This window comes from Coregonus clupeaformis, unplaced genomic scaffold (assembly GCF_020615455.1).
Source record: "Coregonus clupeaformis isolate EN_2021a unplaced genomic scaffold, ASM2061545v1 scaf0538, whole genome shotgun sequence".
Taxonomy (NCBI): domain Eukaryota; kingdom Metazoa; phylum Chordata; class Actinopteri; order Salmoniformes; family Salmonidae; genus Coregonus; species Coregonus clupeaformis.
Window position 1 is genome coordinate 100,001 of NW_025533993.1, and position 21,349 is coordinate 121,349.

Sequence of the window (21,349 nt, forward strand, 5' to 3'; positions counted from 1 at the left end):
ATCCTACTCTCTCACTGTGACCATCCTTACTCTCTCACTGTGACCATCCTTACTCTCTCACTGTGACCATCCCTACTCTCTCACTGAGACCATCCCCACTCCAGATGACTGATACCCAGTCCATAACCAACTGGCTATCAAACCCAAATAATATGCGTGACACAAAACTGCAATGGCCCGCTGAGCAACAGACAAAGTCACTCATCACAGGGAAAATAGTTTGACTAACTTTTCCTGCTAAAGCCTACTCTGGAATGTAAAGGCAACAAGACCTTGCAAAAGAGGAATTTGATCTGACTGAACAGTCTAGGGAAAACCATCCCCCTCTCTCACTGTGACCATCACCACTCTCTCACTGTGACCATCCTACTCTCTCACTGTGACCATCCTACTCTCTCACTGCGACCATCCTTACTCTCTCACTGTGACCATCCCCACTCTCTCACTGTGACCATCCTTACTCTCTCACTGTGACCATCCCCACTCTCTCACTGTGACCATCCTTATTCTCTCACTGTGACCATCCTACTCTCTCACTGTGACCATCCTTACTCTCTCACTGTGACCATCCTTACTCTCGCACTGTGACCATCCCCACTCTCTCACTGTGACCATCCTTACTCTCTCACTGTGACCATCCTTACTCTCTCACTGTGACCATCCTTATTCTCTCACTGTGACCATCCTTATTCTCTCACTGTGACCATCCTTAGTCTCTCACTGTGATCATCCTTACTCTCTCACTGTGACCATCCTTACTCTCTCACTGTGACCATCCCCACTCTCTCTCTGTGACCATCCTTAGTGACCATCCTTACTCTCTCACTGTGACCATCCCCAGTCTCTCACTGTGACCATCCCCACTCTCTCACTGTGACCATCCTTAGTGACCATCCTTACTCTCTCACTGTGACCATCCTACTCTCTCACTGTGACCATCCTTACTCTCTCACTGAGACCATCCTTAGTCTCTCACTGTGACCATCCCTACTCTCTCACTGAGACCATCCCCACTCCAGATGACTGATACCCAGTCCATAACCAACTGGCTATCAAACCCAAATAATATGCGTGACACAAAACTGCAATGGCCCGCTGAGCAACAGACAAAGTCACTCATCACAGGGAAAATAGTTTGACTAACTTTTCCTGCTAAAGCCTACTCTGGAATGTAAAGGCAACAAGACCTTGCAAAAGAGGAATTTTGATCTGACTGAACAGTCTAGGGAAAACCATCCCCACTCTCTCACTGTGACCATCACCACTCTCTCACTGTGACCATCCTACTCTCTCACTGTGACCATCCTACTCTCTCACTGCGACCATCCTTACTCTCTCACTGTGACCATCCCCACTCTCTCACTGTGACCATCCTTACTCTCTCACTGTGACCATCCCCACTCTCTCACTGTGACCATCCTTATTCTCTCACTGTGACCATCCTACTCTCTCACTGTGACCATCCTTACTCTCTCACTGTGACCATCCTTACTCTCGCACTGTGACCATCCCCACTCTCTCACTGTGACCACCCTTACTCTCTCACTGTGACCATCCTTACTCTCTCACTGTGACCATCCTTATTCTCTCACTGTGACCATCCTTAGTCTCTCACTGTGATCATCCTTACTCTCTCACTGTGACCATCCTTACTCTCTCACTGTGACCATCCCCACTCTCTCTCTGTGACCATCCTTAGTGACCATCCTTACTCTCTCACTGTGACCATCCCCACTCTCTCACTGTGACCATCCCCACTCTCTCACTGTGACCATCCTTAGTGACCATCCTTACTCTCTCACTGTGACCATCCTTACTCTCTCACTGTGACCATCCTTACTCTCTCACTGTGACCATCCCCACTCTCTCACTGTGACCATCCTTACTCTCTCACTGTGACCATCCTTATTCTCTCACTGTGACCATCCTATTCTCTCACTGTGACCATCCTTTCTCTCTCACTGTGACCATCCTACTCTCTCACTGTGACCATCCCCACTCTCTCACTGTGACCATCCTTAGTCTCTCACTGTGACCATCCTTACTCTCTCACTGTGACCATCTTTACTCTCTCACTGTGACCATCCTTAGTGACCATCCTTACTCTCTCACTGTGACCATCCCCCCTCTCTCACTGTGACCATCCCCACTCTCTCAATGTGACCATCCTTAGTCTCTCACTGTGACCATCCTTACTCTCTCACTTTGACAATCCTTACTTGCGCACTGTAAGGTCCCCCCCCCCCACACACACACACATTTCCCTCCCTCTCTCTCGCTCCTGAGCTTTCCTATAGTAGCCTCCTAATAACTCACCGCCCCAACCATTCCAGATCGATTAATAAACTTCTCAAGGCTGCCGCAGCGGAGAAAATAAACCTTTGCTCTCCCTTAATGACTACTGTAAAGCGGAGGCAATCATGGGATCCCTCCCATGACATTTCCACGTTCCCGTCTGCTCCACTTACCAGAGACAAACGACTGGGAAACGGGCCACTATAGAAATGAAGCATCCCCCCCCCCCCCGAGTCATTACTGCTGTCACCGGGGCCATTTCCATAGTGAAGAATCTGAAACAATAAACGACGTCGGGCCCTTTAATAACTGTTAAGGAATCGCATTTGGAAAATTGCATCGAAGCAATAACCTTTTTCTCCCTGTAATTAGATGACAGAGAGGTCCTGCTTTTAATTAAGTCAGCAATTTATAGTGGCGCAGACATACCTCAACGTGCAGATTAGCAGCGCATAGGTCATGGAGCAACCTAAGCAAAATTTGAACAGAGTTGGTCTGGCAGTCGGACCCTCGACTCGTTTCTGCGCTCCTTGATGCATAGATGGTGTTAATCAATGTTACAGCACGTGGATAGCAAGCATCTGTTAGATAGATTTTGAATGGGGGTCAACAACAGTGGAAATCATGTTTGGGGAAGCATGTTAAGGGGGAAATTGTGGCTGTGGAGATCTGTGGAAGGGTGTGTGTTCGTGTGTGTGTGTGTGTGTGTGTGTGTGTGTGTGTGTGTGTGTGTGCGTGTGTGTGCACCACTTCCAGCCATAGATTGAGGATTGGGCAGAACCGTTAGGCCTATGTTTTAGTGCAGTTTTAATAAACGTGGCAATTTATCTGCAGTTTATAATGGATCATTATAAAGGCCATGAAAAGAAGATTGACTGTTGTTATACAAAGTGGAGACCACCTATTAATGTGACTCTCATCTACCTATTAGGGCTCATAGGGAGACAAGCAAGGATCTACATTATCCAAACATCTACATTATCCAAACATCTACATTATCCAAACATAGAATGAGTTGAATTGAATATGACTTTTTGTTATATGCTAGCCTCCTAGACTTTCTTCAGCCATTCTAAAGATTGGCATTAATTGTCTAGTTTTAGGAAGACATATTCATTCTCTGTTTTGCAGCCTTCTGGTGATATGACATTCATTAAAGCGATTCTCCAGTGCTTTTGTATACTTTTTAACCAGTAGTTCTGAAAGTGGGGCTCACGAGGCAAGGGTGGTCCCCCGGAAATTGCATACTAAGTCACATATGTGAAGATATGTGCACCACATCATTGCTCTCTCTCTCACTCTGCTGTGTGTGCATCTTGCTAGCTGAAGCTCATTGGCTAGAACTCAAATTGCTAGGGGGCTGGCCCACGTGGTGGAAAATGTAGGGAAAAAGGCCCAGCACAGGTTCCAGAAAAACAGTCGCCTTCAAACTAGGGATTACGTGGCTAATTGAGGTAAGGCAGTAATTCTGCTCATATATTATGCATTTAAGAACTACACATTGACACATCCAGCCCAAAGTGGGAGGTTAAAAAAATACTTAGTAGTTGCCAAAGTTCCGGAGCATGTCTTTAATTAAACAAACATGTCCAGTGTGAATCTAAATAATAAAAGGTGTCATATCTCTGACGCCTAATTAATGACATCAAAACACAGACGCTTGTGATGTGTGTTGCTGATTTCAACTGTATTATTCAGTGTTGTGGTTGTATAACTACATGACCACACACACACACACACACACACACACACACACACAGACTGAATGAACCTGGTGAAATGAAACACATGAAGAGAATGCACCCCGACCCACCACTCTACATAGCCCCCCACCAACATGTGTCCCTCTGCTCTGAGCTGATGATTTCCTCTCCTGTGTTTACCTACCATACCAACAACCACATCTGCTGCAGCCAGGAAGGCTGTATGTGTGTGTGTGTGTGTGTGTGTGTGTGTGTGTGTGTGTGTGTGTGTGTGTGTGTGTGTGTGTGTGTGTGTGTGTGTGTGTGTGTGTGTGTGTGTGTGTGTGTGTGTGTGTGTGTGTGTGTGTGTGTGTGTGTGTGTGTGTGTGTGTGTGTAAGGGGGGATGGGGACACAGATTCAACAGGGGGATTTCTTTATGTCAACGACTGCATGTCCGTACGTGTTTTAAACATCATGCATGGTCTGTTGAACAGCAAACCTCAATTTGTGCATGGTGGAAAACACTCACAGTCACAACGTGCAGCCAGGTATCAACTGATAAGCGTCAGTCTGTGACTCTTTTGCGAAAAGAACGCGTCACAAAACATGACTCATAAGTCATTGCAGCAGCGACAACAACGTGAGACAACGGAGTGAGAAAAGATATACCAAAGGGCATACAGTGTGCTAGCAGGCCCCACATGGAGGAGGAGGGCTGAATCTCTTCCACCCAAACCCCTTCTGATACCCTCTGAAACATCATTTTAGAGGGTTCTCACTTTTGTCAAGAAGCTGGCGTCATCCACCCCTAAATCCATTGTCCATCCTCCATCCAACCCTTTTGCCATGTCTTGAGAGGAGCACCCCAGTAAACTCCTCCAGGACTCATCTCAATCTCAGACCATAATCCCAGAGGGCTAATGGCAGATTAGGGCTACTGACTCCTGGAGGAGCTATTATCTCAGATTAACAGAGGGTCTCTGACTGCAGCCCTGTGGCTCCTCCCTCAGCAAAGGTCACACTTCACAGCGAGGGAAAGAATGATGTGTAACCCCTCGTGTGTGTGTTTGTGTGTGTGTGTGTGTGTCTTGTGTGTCTGTCTGTGTGTGTGTGTGTGTGTGTGTGTCTGTGTCTGTGTCTGTGTCTGTGTCTGTGTGTGTGTGTGTGTGTGTGTGTGTGTGTGTGTGTGTGTGTGTGTGTGTGTGTGTGTGTGTGTGTGTGTGTGTGTGTGTGTGTTGTGTGTGTGTGTGTTTGTGTGTCAGTGTCTGTGTGTGTCTGATCTCCTCTATCTCTCCATCTCCTCCTCTATCTCTCCATCTCCTCCTCTATCTCTCCATCTCCTCCTCTATCTCTCCATCTCCTCCTCTATCTCTCCATCTCCTCCTCTATCTATCCATCTCCTCCTCCATCTCTCCAACCCCTCCTCTATCTCTCCATCTCCTCCTCTATCTCTCCATCTCCTCCTCTATCTCTCCATCTCCTCCTCCATCTCTCCAACCCCTCCTCTATCTCTCCATCTCCTCCTCTATCTCTCCATCTCCTCCTCCATCTATCCCTCCTCTATCTCTCCATCTCCTCCTCCATCTCTCCATCTCCTCCTCTATCTCTCCATCTCCTCCTCCATCTCTCCATCTCTCCATACCCTCCTCTAAACAATCAATCATCAATCAGCCCAGCTATGGCCCAAGAACAAACCCTGAAGTATGCATTTAAATGCTAACACTAAATGCCCTCTCCATGCTCTGAATCATCCATGGATCGGATCTAAAATTATGAAATGCCTGCAAAGGAAAAGTTGCCTGGTGCTAAATGCTAACCAGGGGCTAGTATGCTAGATGCTAAATGCTATCTCAGGGGCCCTGGCTGTAGATGTTTAGTTGTGTCCCTCGTGGCTGCACTGATTTCTGGGTCATGGTGTTGGTGACATTATCCTCTGGTCCATTGTGCCAGTCACTCGGCATTACTAGATGTCCCTCACACCTCGGCCATGCTCTGGGGTCTGTGTACTGAGCCCACACACGCAAGCGCTGCCACTGACGTGCACACTCACACACACATGCACACACACACATACACGCACACATACATGCACACACAAATGCACACACACACACGCAGACAAAGACACACACTCTGTTGCCCAAATGTTCGTACATACAGTTCCAGTCAAAAGTTTGGACACACCTACTCATTCAAGGGTTGTTCTTTATTTTTACTATTTTCTACATTGTAGAGATCAAAACTATGAAATAACACATATGGAATCATGTAGTAACCAAAAAAGTGTTAAACAAATCAAAATATATTTTATATTTGTGATTCTTTGCCTTGGACACCTCCAGGCTGTGTAAGGGCTATTTGACCAAGAAGGTGATGGAGTGCTGCATCAGATGACCTGGCCTCCACAATCACCCGACCTCAACCCAATTGAGATGGTTTGGGATGAGTTGGACCGCAGAGCGAAGGAAAAGCAGCAAACAAGTGCTCAGCATATGTGGGAACTCCTTCAAGATTGTTGGAAAAGCATTCCAGGTGTAGCTGGTTGAGAGAATGCCAAGAGTGTGCAAAGCTGTCATCAAGGCAAAGGGTGGCTATTTGAAGAATCTCAAATATAACGTATATTTTGATTTGTTTAACACTTTTTTGGTTACTAAATGATTCCATATGTGTTCTTTCATAGTTTTGATGTCTTCACTATTATTCTACAATGTAGAAAATAGTAAAAATAAAGAAAAACCCTTGAATGAGTAGGTGTTCTAAAACTTTTGACTGGTAGTGTACATACACACAATCATAGACACACATTCAGACACAAATTCCCTCTCTGCTGTGGGGTTGGTTTTTTAGGGCTGAACACTTCCCTAAAATGGCCACAGAAACACAAAGACATGATCATTGTGTGATGTAATCTTCCCTTTCCATGATACATGGCCCTGAACCCTCTTCAAAGCTGTTGAGTAACAATGATCATAAGTCAAATTATTCTATGTACTGTATGTGCAAACAAGTTCCTCATCCTCACACAGTCCTCCATCTCCTCTCCATTCAGGGTGGTGGCTGTGGATTTGGCTGCAGGAGTTGGAGTCCCTCCCCTGGGCTGCAGAGCCACTCCTCTCCCTCTCTCTCCCTGCAGCTGGAGATCCTAGAGCCAGATGCTCTGCCACCCAGTCCTCTGTCCCCCCTCTCTCTCTTTCAGGAGGACGGAGCCCTGAGAGGGGGATGACAAACGCCTCTGCTTCCTCCTACTGACGGGTCTGGACCACCCGACTCCAGCCCTGAGCTGTTCCAACCTCCAGCACAAGATGTTACTCTAATGGAAGTGTGTTGGCCACTGATGGCTCCATATGTGTTTGTATTAGGAAATATGGTGTGTGTGTGTGTGTGTGTGTGTGTGTGTGTGTGTGTGTGTGTGTGTGTGTGTGTGTGTGTGTGTGTGTGTGTGTGTGTGTGTGTGTGTGTGTGTGTGTGTGTGTGTGTGTGTGTGTGTGTGTGTGTGTGCCCACACAGCTGTACCTGTTCTTATCTGTGCCAGGCAGCACTATACCTCTCCCATCTGTCTCTGATAAACACACACACACCCCCCCATACACACACACCCATACACCCCCACACACACACACACACACACACACTGGCGCACGCAACGGACCACATAGCCATTGATGATAAATGTTTTATCCCATCCTGCACTTTGATAAACTTCAAATACTTCATAGAATCTGTCTTTGCCATGTTGTATCTAGATGACTGGCTTTTCCCACTCATCTGTCTTCAACAGAGAGACTACACATCAATGATATGAGTGGCAACAGTAGCAAGGACCAGAGACGTCTCAATTATTGCTCAATTAGTCAAAGCCTTGAAGTTAGCATGCCGCTGTTGACAAATGTCAAAGTGTGTGTGTGTGTGTGTGTGTGTGTGTGTGTGTGTGTCTGTGTGTGTTCACCATTCTTAAACTGCCCACATCCATCATGCCATGTCTCTCTGGCAGAGTATGGGAGGCAGACAGCCTGACTAACACACAGTCAGTTAAATTGCCTGTTAAATTGTCCCAGTCCGCAGCTATTTTAGGTGTAGATATAAACACTGCACTTAAAGGCAGAAATCGTCAAGTAAATGCCAGCCTCCACAGAGAGATGGAGGGAGTGTGAGAGAGAGAGAGAGAGAGAGAGAGAGAGAGAGAGAGAGAGAGAGAGAGAGAGAGAGAGAGAGAGAGAGAGAGAGAGAGAGAGAGAGAGAGAGAGAGAGAGAGAGAGAGAGACTACCTTGAAATATCAAAGGCTACTTTGTATAGAGTAATACTACTTGTTTAGGATTTAGGTAATTGGTGGAAATGGGATGTTATTCTCGTATTATATATTATTAATGGTTTATTACCAGCTATAAAAACAATCCATAACGATGACAGCAATTTACAAGTGCAGTACTGGTAATTAATTCAATTTTGCATGAGAAATCCATAGCCATGCATGGATAGGTCGATATCTGATAGGAAACTTAATGAAGTTAGTCATTACAAAGTCCATTAGGCCCACACCTAAAAATATATTCAAAAGCATAGGAGGGTAAATCAATGAACGGCGTTTTAATATGTCCCGGGTATCTGTGCCTGTCCTGTCTTCCGTGACCACCTCTCAGATGTGCTCATTAGGGGAGAAAATACAGATGAACCTCTCCAATGGCTCTGACATTTCCTTCTCCCAGACCAAATGGGAAAATAATACTCTTTCTTTTAGCATTAGCGTAATTTACAGGATAGTACATTTGCTCCTTTTGGCTGTTTGACTGTTGAATGTAACTAATTTTTTTGTTTTCTCAGTGGAGCCTTGCTGTTTCTTTGAAAAGCCAAATTGTCTGGCGCCCATGCGAGACTCTACTAAGTTAATGATCTTATCTAATTCCTATGTTTTAGGTTCTTCATCAGTGCGGAAAATAGGCTCCTCATACAACTGAAGAAATCAAATAAATCCTTCGTTATGTTTCGTCGTGACACCATTTGGGAACTGTCCATTCAGCACCACGCGACATTCCACAGAACGTTCCACGGAACGCTGAGGTGGCCGAAAACCTTTGAATGATAGGTCTAGTTTTGCTGTTGCGTTATTTGTCACCATGGTCCTCTGTAGCTCAGCTGGTAGAGCACGGCGCTTATAACGCCAAGGTAGTGGGTTCGATCCCCGGGACCACCCATACGTAAAGAAAATGTATGCACGCATGACTTTAAGTCGCTTTGGATAAAAGCGTCTGCTAAATGGCATATTATTATTTATGAAGTACTGAGTTTTTCATTTGTGCACAAGCGTTCATTGAAGGTGCGAGAGCTTATGACTCTATCTTAGCGCTAGGGGGCAGCCACACTCCACAAGCAGAACTAAGGGAAAGGGAAAATCAGTGGGCTGAGTTTCTTCTGCACAGTGCAGTGTCCAACTAGTCTGCATTCCCAGGCCGGCTGCAATATACATCGCCAAATGATCATATTTAATTATTTTAAAACGAACAGTTAGTGAGATCACCTTAGTTCTCAAATCACAATATTTACTGTCTTTTCTTGCCTGCACTTTTCCATAGAAGGCATGCATAAAGGTACAATTATTATAATTTTACTATACTAAAAGCCACCTCTGGAGAAAAAGACGCCAAGTTATTGAGTTATGTTACTGTACTGGGATCAGTGCCACTAGAATTTATCCGATTGTGAGAGAGTTAACACTGCTTTGAGCACATTTACTAGGCCTACCTTTTAGCTGCACTGGCGGGATCCCAAGATGTGGTTCAACTTTGCAGTATACTAAACAGTAGTGGGAGTTGTCACACATACAGCTATTTATCTTCCAATAGCGTTGACCGGAGACCACATTGGTAAACTAGCAGCTTTGAGCTGCATTAAGGAATCACAAGTGGTAGCAATTGTCTGTTTAAGATTTACTAGCTCTGCACCATTTCTTCAACCCTTTTTATTTGTCTCCTTTACATATGTATAGAGGGAGGGAAAGGTCTCCCGGGGGAGGCTGACATGGAACTCTCAGGAGGAACAAACTAGGCCAAAAGTTTGTCTGAGGCCATGGGGATTCATATCATTGTTGTTGGGTCACTGTGTGTGTGTGTGTGTGCGTGTGTGTCCAACTTCCATGGCTTTTGGGAAGCGCACTGCTACATCTCCAAGGTGGCGTGACTCTCTATAGTCTGCAGCCGAGTAACAAATTACAGCCGCGGATTCCATGGAGCCCCGGCCTCGCCCCCGGAGTGGTGGCCTCAGTGGATGCCCCGGAGCAGCCATCATGGGTTGGGGAAAAGCGAGGGCTAGCCTGCGCGTAAATCACCACCTCAAAGCCCGGAATGGACTTTTCCCTGCCAAGGGAGGAGACCTCCCATTTTGTAAATATTGATTCATTGTGAAGGGGAAGAGTGAGGAGGTGATTTGTTAAAAACGCAACAACGAGGCGTCGGGGTCGGATAAGCTGAAATGCCACTGAACGCAGTACTTTACTAGGAGTCGGAGTGGGCAGACAGGGGGACAATGTGTGGGGGATTGCGGGGGATTGGTCCATCTGTTCCTCTGACCAGGACAATCTGAGATGGGGCCAGCCTACGCTGTAAACTTTTTCAACACTATTATTCTGTATTATTAGGGGGGATTGTTAAATCCCCACCCCAAACAAAATCCCATGTGATTCGCATACATGAAATGTGTATGATGATGATAATGGTGATGATGAAGATGGTGATGATGAATAAGGCTGTTGGTCATCATCAGCAGCATTGTGCTATATAGTTGTAACCTGCGGAAGTTGGTGCAGTAGGCCTGGTTTAGAAATATTAGCCTCTTTTTTTTTCTCGAAAATGCAAGTTTTCAGTCTATCACCGTTGGAGCAGCAAACGAGACCCAATACCCTTAATCAACCCTTAATCCTTTCTTTAATTGAAATTATTTGGTATATTGGTTTCCCTCCATGCGCTAAACTGATGCCAAGGCTGAACTCAGGGCATCCGAGCACGTGGCCAATTACGCACAAAGAGAACGCTCCATGGTTTGAGCCCATAAAATCTGTGTTTAGGCATAGTATTCAGTGCCTGTGTGTGTGTGTGTGTGTGTGTGTGTGTGTGTGTGTGTGTGTGTGTGTGTCAGGATTTAAATTACCCAATATATATTTGTATGAAAATAATTCTTAGCATTTTAACAACAATTTTCTCCAAATTATGTTATACACGTAGACGATAGGCCTACAATTGGAGGTTGATCGAATTGGCTGGCAAATTATGACGTTATAAAGGTAATACAATTATGTATTATTATAGACTATTGCATTAAGATAGATTTTCATTTATTAACGAATAGCTGGGTTTTGAAATTTAAATTAATATTTTAAGATAGGCCTATCTCATTAGGTCAAAAAGAGACAGGCTAATTAATGTTAATAAATGCTTTTGCTTTTAGGAAGTTATAAAGTAACATAACCTCGTGTTTCACACAGATTTACATTGATTAAAATGAGTCATTCAATGCGCCCAACGTGTTGGTTTTCCATAATTATCATGTTGTAAGTGCCGCTTGTTAGGCGTTCCCTGTGCCTGTTTGGCTCCACAGATGTTGGGCTTGTGCTCACGCATCACGCTAATGCATTGTGACCGGGGCTCTCTCCTGCGACAAAGCCGTACAGCTGTCCTCAAATCAATAGATGTCAAATAAATATGAAAACATGCATGACAGGGAACTGAATTCCCGACCGCCGCGACTCCCCGCACCAAATGGGAAATGTGCTCCTCTTCTCAAGACGACGGATTAACCCCTATAGCCCAACCTACACACAAACTTTTGTACATGATTTCCATGGGCTTTTCTCTCAGAAGAAGAATGATCTGTTCTGGGGTCCGGTGTAGGTTAGTCTTAATTACGGCTCTTCATGTTCTCGGTGGCCTTGAACCACCTTTAATTAAAACCCCGATTAAGGAGGCAGATCTAAGACAAGCCTATTACCAGATGGGTTTCAAACAACAATAAACGTTTGGAGGACTTTATCTGCCGCTGCACTGGCTTTGCTATGCTGCTCTTGTAGACTACTCGTTGATATCAAAGCAGCGCGCTGAAAAGTGCTTGTAATTACGCGTCTGATTAGCACTCGTTTGTGATGAGATCTTTATAGCTTCTTATAGATTTGAATGGAGTATAAAGGATTTTATGTACAGGTTGTCAAAGAAACGTTATTGCGTTGCTGGGGGCAAACATAGGCCTATGCATAAAGCTGTAATAACACAACAACAAGAGAGTTTTGAACCAAACTGCATAAAATCGATCATGAACAGCTGACCTGAAATAGGTAAAATGCTTTTCCCATTAAGTAGGGGAAAGGGGAACATATTTACACAAACATACAACTAACCGCATGGGGAAAAGGACTTGTAAAATTTCTTAAAAGGCTATAGCTTTCTTCCCTCATTTCTCAACGAGTTCTTTAATATTTCGACTTTTTCCTTCTTTTTTTCATCGAAGTTATTTTAAATAATGAAATTCATATGAAATATCGAGAGGTTATGAGATTGATTAATAGGCCCAGTTATTCTATAGAATAATAGATGTATGGTATTTTCATGCAATTAACTTTGACAGGCCCAGCTCTCCAGTATCCATCCTATAAGTCTCTGGGCACATTTGTGATTTGTGAAAAAGCCACATCAATAATGCATGGTGTTACAGTCTACTCTAGAAAATAGCATAATAGCATGTTAAAATTCTACACATTATGCATAATATCTTGCCGATGGTCAAAGTCATTATAGGAGGCGCACGGGCAGAACTATTTCTGCACTCTTCGTCGCACTTTCATATTCAGAAATTAGGAATTTACAAATCAAAATCAGTTCAATTATCCTCAAAAGATTTACTCCGGGATAAAATGTGTCATGCAGACTGAGAGAGGGAGGAAGAAATGCATTCTTACTGCTCTGAGTCCATTTTCCAGACGGTTTGTCGTCGTTATTGCCTGATTTAGTGTGCGATGTTTTACATAGCCCAGTTATCTGTGTGGGTTCACAAGCAGCGCCACTGTTGTAGCCATTTAAACATATCACCGAGGCCCGTGTTGAGTTTGTCACTTTCGGTGTTTTTATGTTCCTTCTCCGGTTCGCCCGGAGCTACAGTAGACTACGTAGCGCAAAGTTTAATGACCTACGCCATACAGGCGTTTCATTTTAAAAATGCGCACGTTTCTGTGAAGGTTTGCCACGTTTCATGAATTGTTTATTGATGGTCCCTGTGCGCACTCTCTCTCTCTTTATCTTTTCTCGTCCCGCTTTCACTCTCCTGCTCTATTTTCAAGAGAGGCCATGGCGCCATACAGATGTAGGAACTTAATTTGAGCCTGTTTGCTACAGCAGAAAGGTGAATAAATATGTGGATTATAATTAATGGTAATTTTGTAGCTGTTGATACTTTTCGTAATTGGAAATTACAAACTTCAGAAGCCTTTTTAAACCTCAAATACAATACAAGTTTTAAATGTCCTGCAACAGGGTGATCAAATTAAGATCCTACACCTGAAAACATAAACAAAATATCAACATAGCTGGGAAATATCAGAATGCACTCATAAACCAAGTAAACACCCCCCTTTACATTTAAATAGTTTAGAAGACACTCTTATCCAGAGCGACTTACAGGAGCAATTAGGGTTAAGTACCTTGTTCAAGAGCACATGGACAGATTTTTCACCTAGTCGGCTCGGGATTCGGTTACTGCCACACACACACAAACACACCATTGTGGGTGAACTTGGCCTTATTTAGTCCCTGAGGTACCAACACACTGCATGTGTAATTACCTTCCTCTGACTGTGTCCTGCAAAGCGTCCAGCCGGATCCATATCCAGGCTAATTCTCCTGTGCGCCAGGTGCTGTGGCCTTCGCTGCTTGCCCTGCAGTGACACAGGCAGACAGGAAGGTGCTGGCTGTGAGAGGAGCCAAAGGGCAGGCGATGTCATTACTGAAATTATGTCTATTTTTACCCCCCACCCCCTCGTTCCGCCCGCTCCTCCAGAGCAGAATTGAGCCACGGTAAATAAAGGTACTGCGCTAGATTAGAGTTAAACAAAATCTGCTGTAATTGCCATCCTCCCACTCCGACACACACCAATTTACAAGTATGCCTAACTGTGTGTGTGCTGCCTAATTGTCGGGGTATGCATGGATGTGTATTTGAGGATACATGTGTCCATGCGTGTGCTTCTGTGTCTACGTCAGTGTATACAAAGGGAATTTATGTTATACAATGCAACGTACAAGGGGAGGTGGCAAGGTAAGGGAAAGTCTGATAAAAACGTCGATATTGAACGTTTTTCACGAAATGACCAAAACCTAAAAATTGGAAGAATATGTGATCATACCTTTCCTGTTCCATTCAGTCTTATGCCCAGACTATGAATATGGGGGAAACTGGGGCATTTAGGTGAGAGGTTGGGGACGGTTCACACTGCAGGGGGATACAGAGGGGTAGATGCCCCGTCCTCAGATGATAAGACAGCCAATACATCTCCACCAAGACTATGGTCTTCAGGGCATCCTCTCAGCTCCACAGACATGTGACAGGAAGGAGCTCCGAGCATTGCGTGAGAGAATAAGCAGTATGGATGGACCATTTAACGCATGAAACGAGGTGGAGCCCCATCAGTCTCGCTCCTAACTCTCTATACATCTAGAATAGTCTATATGTCTATATTAACGTCAATGTATGCATCCTCAGGTGCTCTGTGCCAGACCCTGATGTTGGTCCTGGGATCACCCACTGCAGGTTTTTTTTTATGACAAGGCCTTGGATTGAGACTTATTGAAATAACTGACCTTCTCTTTAATAACACAAGGTGCTATTTTTTAACGAAAAACATCAGCCTATGCATTACGGTCCCCTAATAAAACCTAGTTATTGGGGAGCTGCATCCTTCCTTCCTTCTAAATCTGTTTTGGTGTCATTGGAATATTTTACTTGATTGACTATTGACTATTTGCTTATGGGTTTACGGGAGGTAGGCCTACGGGTATGAGACATGTAGCCTAGGGTCTAGGCCTAATGCTCTTGAAATTAACAGTGTAGACTACAAACACTGTGAACATTGGGGCTGGAACTTATAGATACATTATTTAAATCATAGTTATTTAGGATAAGGGCCTCCTTTGTGGCGCTGAATCCAGGCCAACGTCATTTTATTAACAGACGTGTAATATACAGTATCTCGCAGTGCGTAATTAACTGCGTCGCCGCGTCCACTTAAGCGCCGGACCCCGTTGTGGGTTACAGGCGCCCCAACACGTTTGTATTTTGAACGGTGCAATACGGTTTCATTAAACGTTATTAAAGCGCAGGGTGTGACGAGCTCTCATTTGTCTTGTCAGTACATCTGACAACCTCGTTAGCTCCCATTTTCCCCTGTCAGCTCACAGTGCGACATGGACACTGACTTCAGCCACTCCTGACTAGGGAGTGAGAAATGCGCCTGCTCAGCCCCACGCAAACCACAGCATTATTGTTGCCAGCACAAGGCATCAGAATCAATCACGGGAGAGTCTGCTTGGCAGGTGTCAATCTCGAGTTTTTTTATTTATTCGAGCCACTGCCAATCTTTAATCTAATTTCAAGGGTCAGAGGTTGCTAGCAAATCCCCTCGTTAGGACTTTCCCTCTCGACTCTGTGAAAGGCTAGACTGACTGACCGAGAGCGCCACCACAATTACAGAGCGTGGGCCTTTCATTTGTATATATCAGAAATGTGAGGTGTGAGCATTTGTGTGCAAATGGTGGATCTTGTTATATAGGGAAGAGCAGCGCTTAATGGCGGAGGATTTTTCAGCTAGCTGCGCTTTCAGATGCAATTGTAGATCGAAGTCAGCCTTGTCAAGTTGAGCCAAAGTGAATTCCTAACATCCAGGACGTGGCTGTCTACTCCGGACAAATTGCATCCAATCACCCCGGGGGAATTCGGATAATGTCTCGATCCAGGGCCAGGGAGCGGGGGAGAAAACAAATCAAACCCTCCACACAGAGAGTGAGGCTTATTAAAAATTTCACACAGGAGAGAGAGAGGGAGGGGAGAGATAGAGAGAGAGGGATAGGGAGAGAGAGAGAGAGAGAGAGAGAGAGAGAGAGAGAGAGAGAGAGAGAGAGAGAGAGAGAGAGAGAGAGAGCAAGAAAGGAGAAAGAAAGAGAAAGAAATAGACAGGGGAGTGAGTGAAACAGAGAAGCAGAAAAGGAGGGGGAAAAGGAGCAGTGGAGAGAGGGAGAGAGGGTAGGGAGAGGAGTAGTGGAGAGAGGGAGAGAGGGGATAGAGAGAGAGAGAGAGAGAGAGAGAGAGAGAGAGAGAGAGAGAGAGAGAGAGAGAGAGAGGAGAGAGAGAGAGAGAGAGAGGAGAGAGAGAGGAGTAGTGGAGAGAGAGAGAGAGAGAGGAGGAGGAGCAGTGGAGAGAGGGAGAGAGGGGATAGGGAGAGGAGTAGTGGAGAGAGGGAGAGAGGGGATAGAGAGAGGAGTAGTGGAGAGAGGGAGAGAGGGGATACAGAGAGGAGTAGTGGAGAGGGAGAGTGGGGATAGAGAGAGGAGTAGTGGAGAGGGAGAGAGGGAGAGAGGGAGTAGTGGGAGAGGGGATAGAGAGGAGTAGTGGATAGAGAGAGGGAGTAGTGGAGAGAGCGAGAGAGGGGATAGAGAGAGGAGTAGTGGAGAGAGGGAGAGGGGATAGAGAGAGTAGTGGAGAGAGGGAGAGGGGGATAGAGAGAGGAGATGTGGAGAGGGAGAGGGGGGATAGAGAGAGGAGCAGTGGCGAGGGAGAGAGGGGATAGAGAGAGGAGTAGTGGAGAGGGAGAGAGGGGATAGAGAGAGGAGTAGTGGAGAGGGAGAGAGGGGATAGAGAGAGGCGTAGTGGAGAGGGAGAGAGGGGATAGAGAGGAGTAGTGGAGAGAGGGAGGGGGATAGAGAGAGGAGTAGTGGAGAGGGAGAGAGGGGATAGAGAGAGGAGCAGTGGAGAGGGAGAGAGGGAGATAGAGAGAGGAGTAGTGGAGAGAGGGAGAGGGGATAGAGAGAGGAGTAGTGGAGAGAGGGAGAGGGGATAGCGAGAGGAGCAGTGGAGAGGGAGAGAGGAGATAGAGAGAGGAGTAGTGGAGAGAGGGGAGGGGATAGAGAGAGGAGTAGTGGAGAGGGAGAGAGGGGATAGAGAGAGGAGTAGTGGAGAGAGGGAGAGAGGAGATGTGGAGAGGGAGAGAGGGGATAGCGAGAGGAGTAGTGGAGAGGGAGGGAGGGGATAGAGAGAGGAGTAGTGGAGAGAGGGAGAGAGGAGATAGAGAGAGGAGTAGTGGAGAGGGAGAGAGGGGATAGAGAGAGGAGTAGTGGAGAGGGAGAGAGGGGATAGAGAGAGGAGTAGTGGAGAGGGAGAGGGGATAGAGAGAGGAGTAGTGGAGAGAGGGAGAGGGGATAGAGAGATGGGATGGAGAGAGGAGCAGTGGAGAGGGAGAGAGGGGATAGAGAGAGGAGTAGTGGAGAGAGGGAGAGAGGGGATAGAGAGAGGAGTAGTGGAGAGGGAGAGAGGGGATAGAGAGAGGAGCAGTGGAGAGGGAGAGGGGATAGAGAGAGGAGTAGTGGAGAGAGGGAGAGGGGATAGAGAGAGGAGTAGTGGAGAGAGGGAGAGGGGATAGAGAGATGGGATGGAGAGAGGAGCAGTGGAGAGGGAGAGAGGGGATAGAGAGAGGAGTAGTGGAGAGAGGGAGAGGGGATAGAGAGAGGAGTAGTGGAGAGGGAGAGAGGGGATAGATAGAGGAGCAGTGGAGAGAGAGAGAGGGGATAGAGAGAGGAGTAGTGGAGAGAGGGAGAGGGGATAGAGAGAGGAGTAGTGGAGAGAGGGAGAGGGAATAGAGAGAGGTGCAGTGGAGAGGGAGAGAGGAGATAGAGAGAGGAGTAGTGAAGAGAGGGTCGGGATAGAGAGAGGAGTAGTGGAGAGGGAGAGAGGGGATAGAGAGAGGAGTAGTGGAAAGAGGGAGAGAGGATATGTGGAGAGGGAGAGAGGGGATAGCGAGAGGAGTAGTGGAGAGGGAGGGAGGGGTTAGAGAGAGGAGTAGTGGAGAGAGGGAGAGAGGGGATAGAGAGAGGAGTAGTGGAGAGGGAGCGTGGGGATAGAGAGAGGAGTAGTGAAGAGAGGGTCGGGATAGAGAGGGGAGTAGTGGAGAGGGAGAGAGGGGATAGAGAGAGGAGTAGTGGAGCGAGGGAGAGGGGATAGAGAGAGGAGTAGTGGAGAGGGAGAGGGGATAGAGAGAGGTGTAGTGGAGAGGGAGAGGGGATAGAGAGAGGAGTAGTGGAGCGAGGGAGAGGGGATAGAGAGAGGAGTAGTGGAGAGGGAGAGGGGATAGAGAGAGGAGTAGTGGAGCGAGGGAGAGGGGATAGAGAGAGGAGTAGTGGAGAGAGGGAAAGGGGATAGAGAGATGAGTAGTGGAGAGGGATAGATGGGATAGAGAGAGGAGTAGTGGAGAGGGGGAGAGGGGATAGAGAGAGGCGTAGTGGAGAGGGAGAGGGGATAGAGAGAGGAGTAGTGGAGAGAGGGGATAGAGAGATGAGTAGTGGAGAGAGGGAAAGGGGATAGAGAAAGGAGTAGTGGAGAGAGGGGATAGAGAGAGGAGTAGTGGAGAGGGAGAGAGGGGATAGAGAAAGGAGTAGTGGAGAGAGGGGAGAGGGGATAGAGAGAGGAGTAGTGGAGAGGGAGAGGGGATAGAGAGAGGAGTAGTGGAGAGGGAGAGGGGATAGAGAGAGGAGTAGTGGAGAGGGAGAGAGGAGATAGAGAGAGGAGTAGTGGAGAGAGGGGATAGAGAGAGGAGTAGTGGATAGAGGGAAATGGGATAGAGAGAGGAGTAGTGGAGAGAGGGAGAGAGGGGATAGACAGAGGAGTAGTGGAGAGAGCGAGAGAGGGGATAGAGAGAGGAGTAGTGGAGAGGGAGAGGGGATAGAGAGAGGAGTAGTGGAGAGAGGGGATAGAGAGAGGAGTAGTGGAGAGGGAAAGGGGGTAGAGAGAGGAGTAGTGGAGAGAGGGAGAGAGGGGATAGAGAGAGGAGCAGTGGAGAGGGAGAGGGGATAGAGAGAGGAGTATTGGAGAGGGAGGGAGGGGGGATAGAGAGAGGAGCAGTGGAGAGAGGGGGGAGGGGGGATAGAGATAAGAGGGGAACAGGGGATTGATTACACATATGGGGCACATTAATTACCTAATTCGTGTGTACAGTTCTCCTAATAGGCCTATGTAGGCGTAGACATGCACAATGCGAATACATTCATACGGATTGCATTTTGGGCATATTAAGAGTCGTAATGGTGTGGCCTAACTGAAGTGGAAGACATGATGTGACAGGCTATATATGACCTAATTGATCTCTTATTCGTTCCAAGTTATGAAAACGTCGTTGAACTTAAAGCATGTATTGGAAGTCACAATTAATAGCATGCAGCTTTGCGTTCACTTTAGCAGCATGAGTTGAGCACACTCATGCGCCGCGGTTTATCCATATAATTTGAGTGTCTTGTTTGTTGATATTCGTTTAGCGAACTTTTCTATAAAAAGAATAAACCATACAAATAACTTCAAAACTATAATGTCACAATAGAGAACACACAAAACAAATGTGAACGCTCCACACAAACTCGTTGGTGTTCAGACGTACCTTGCTGCCATTGCAATCAATCCAAACCAAGAAAGGTGAAAATCTTCCTCCATTCAGAAGTCTTCAACTTTCTCCCTGTATCTCTCTGCTTTTCGTTAGGACCTTTTTCTCTGTGTGCAACCGCGGCAGTAAACAGGCGGCTCCTGACGCGTTTATAGCAGCATAATGTTCTGCATGGCTAGAGAGGGGAGGCCGAACACTAAGGGATTTGTTTAAAATTGTATCAGTCTGAGCGAACAAGAGATTGGCGTTCCGTGGAAAGCTCGTGTTTCAATTGGACCCAAACTCACCATCGAATTCCTTGCATTTCTGTATTTTTGCTATTCACAATCAAAAGTACAAATACTAGGCCGATATAAAATTATGTAAATAGGCCTATAATAAATTGTAATAATTAGGTTATTATTGTTGTTGCTGTTATGATGCTATTGTTTTTGTCTCATTAATAATGTCCTATAACTTTACAGTAATTACACTGTAATAACGCACACATTTTCAAAAAATATTTGCTGCCTGAGATATTTGTTGCAGACAATTCTTACATCAAATTGGGTTAATTATTAATAAAATATCCGCAATAAATAAAAAGTTGGGCCATCTCAACCTTTCGTAGGCCTATGAGAGAGAAAGAGAGAGAGAGAGAGAGAGAGAGAGAGAGAGAGAGAGAGAGAGAGAGAGAGAGAGAGAGAGAGAGAGAGAGAGAGAGAGAGAGAGGGGGCTGGTGAGGCAGTGTGTGTTGTTGTACTGTATGCATTAGGAAGCGGGGTGACCGTGGTAGAGGGAAGACCGGCTGGACAGATTTGCGTTCACGCCTGATCGGCTTCTGGAGAGCGGGGCGGTGTGGGCAGGGAACGGGAGCACCTGGTCTAGCCACAGCATCCTGTCTCGTTTTATTGACAGCCTGATAAGCGGGGCCAAGCCGTGCGGTTTCCAGCACGGATGTCGAGAACCCTGATGCGTTGCACGGTTTCGCGGCCTCTTAATTGTGGTTACTCCAAATAAAGGCCCTAACACAGGCAGTTCTGACCGCCCCGTACCTGCGCCGCCCCGGCCTCTTCCTGAGAGACGCGCCGCAGTGCTGTTGCCCATTTACTCTCCGACCTCTTGTTCAAATTGACACAAACGTCTGAGGTTGTGACATGTGTCTGCAGGCTTTTAGCCTGCCTTTCTGAAGGGGGAAACTGGAGGCACATTACGGGTTATGGACCAATAATACATTAACTCCGCGCCTCTGCCAGTGAAGATTGTAAACGTATCAACATGTGTACATAAAGAAGAAGAAAAAACCCGTTTTAGGATGACTTTATAAAACGACTACTGTAAAAGGGAAAGTGATCATTTTCAGGTTGCTATACATTATTCTTCACAAAAAAATCCAAAATGTTATTTTATAGCCTCTTCTCCGTACGTCAAGGGGTGACAAGAGGTGATACCTTCACTAAGCCATGAAAAAGTAAGTCAATAAGTAGGATACTGTGCTGATAAAATAAAATATTAATTTTACACATTAACCCTGTTAGTGAAATATCAATACTTTCAATATTTATTGAAAAAGGGGACATATTTTCACTTGACGAGACTTGATTTTCACCCATGTCGCAAATACCTAGACTGAAATTCCTGTATGCTACACAAATTAACCCATGCGTGTAGTATGCTTGTTGCTGGTAACAGCGTTGTCGAACATCCTGTAGTCTTATTCTCTG

At 46.0% G+C, this 21,349-nt stretch overlaps 1 protein-coding gene across 2 annotated transcripts in view; it reads right to left on the bottom strand.

Moving 5' to 3' along the window:
* Nucleotides 1–19,769, bottom strand: part of rcn1 (reticulocalbin 1, EF-hand calcium binding domain) — a 35,769-nt gene extending 16,000 nt beyond the window's left edge. The window contains exons 1-2 of one of the 2 annotated variants that reach the window (XM_041859596.2): nt 19,644–19,769; nt 13,794–13,886 (exon numbers count right to left, since the gene is read on the bottom strand). In XM_041859596.2, the coding sequence (XP_041715530.2) occupies nt 13,794–13,886; nt 19,644–19,696 (146 nt within the window). In that variant the 5' untranslated portion in view covers nt 19,697–19,769. The remainder of the gene's footprint in view (nt 1–13,793; nt 13,887–19,643) is intronic. The other variant, XM_041859597.2, reaches the window with a different exon arrangement.
* Nucleotides 19,770–21,349: the final 1,580 nt, after the last annotated feature.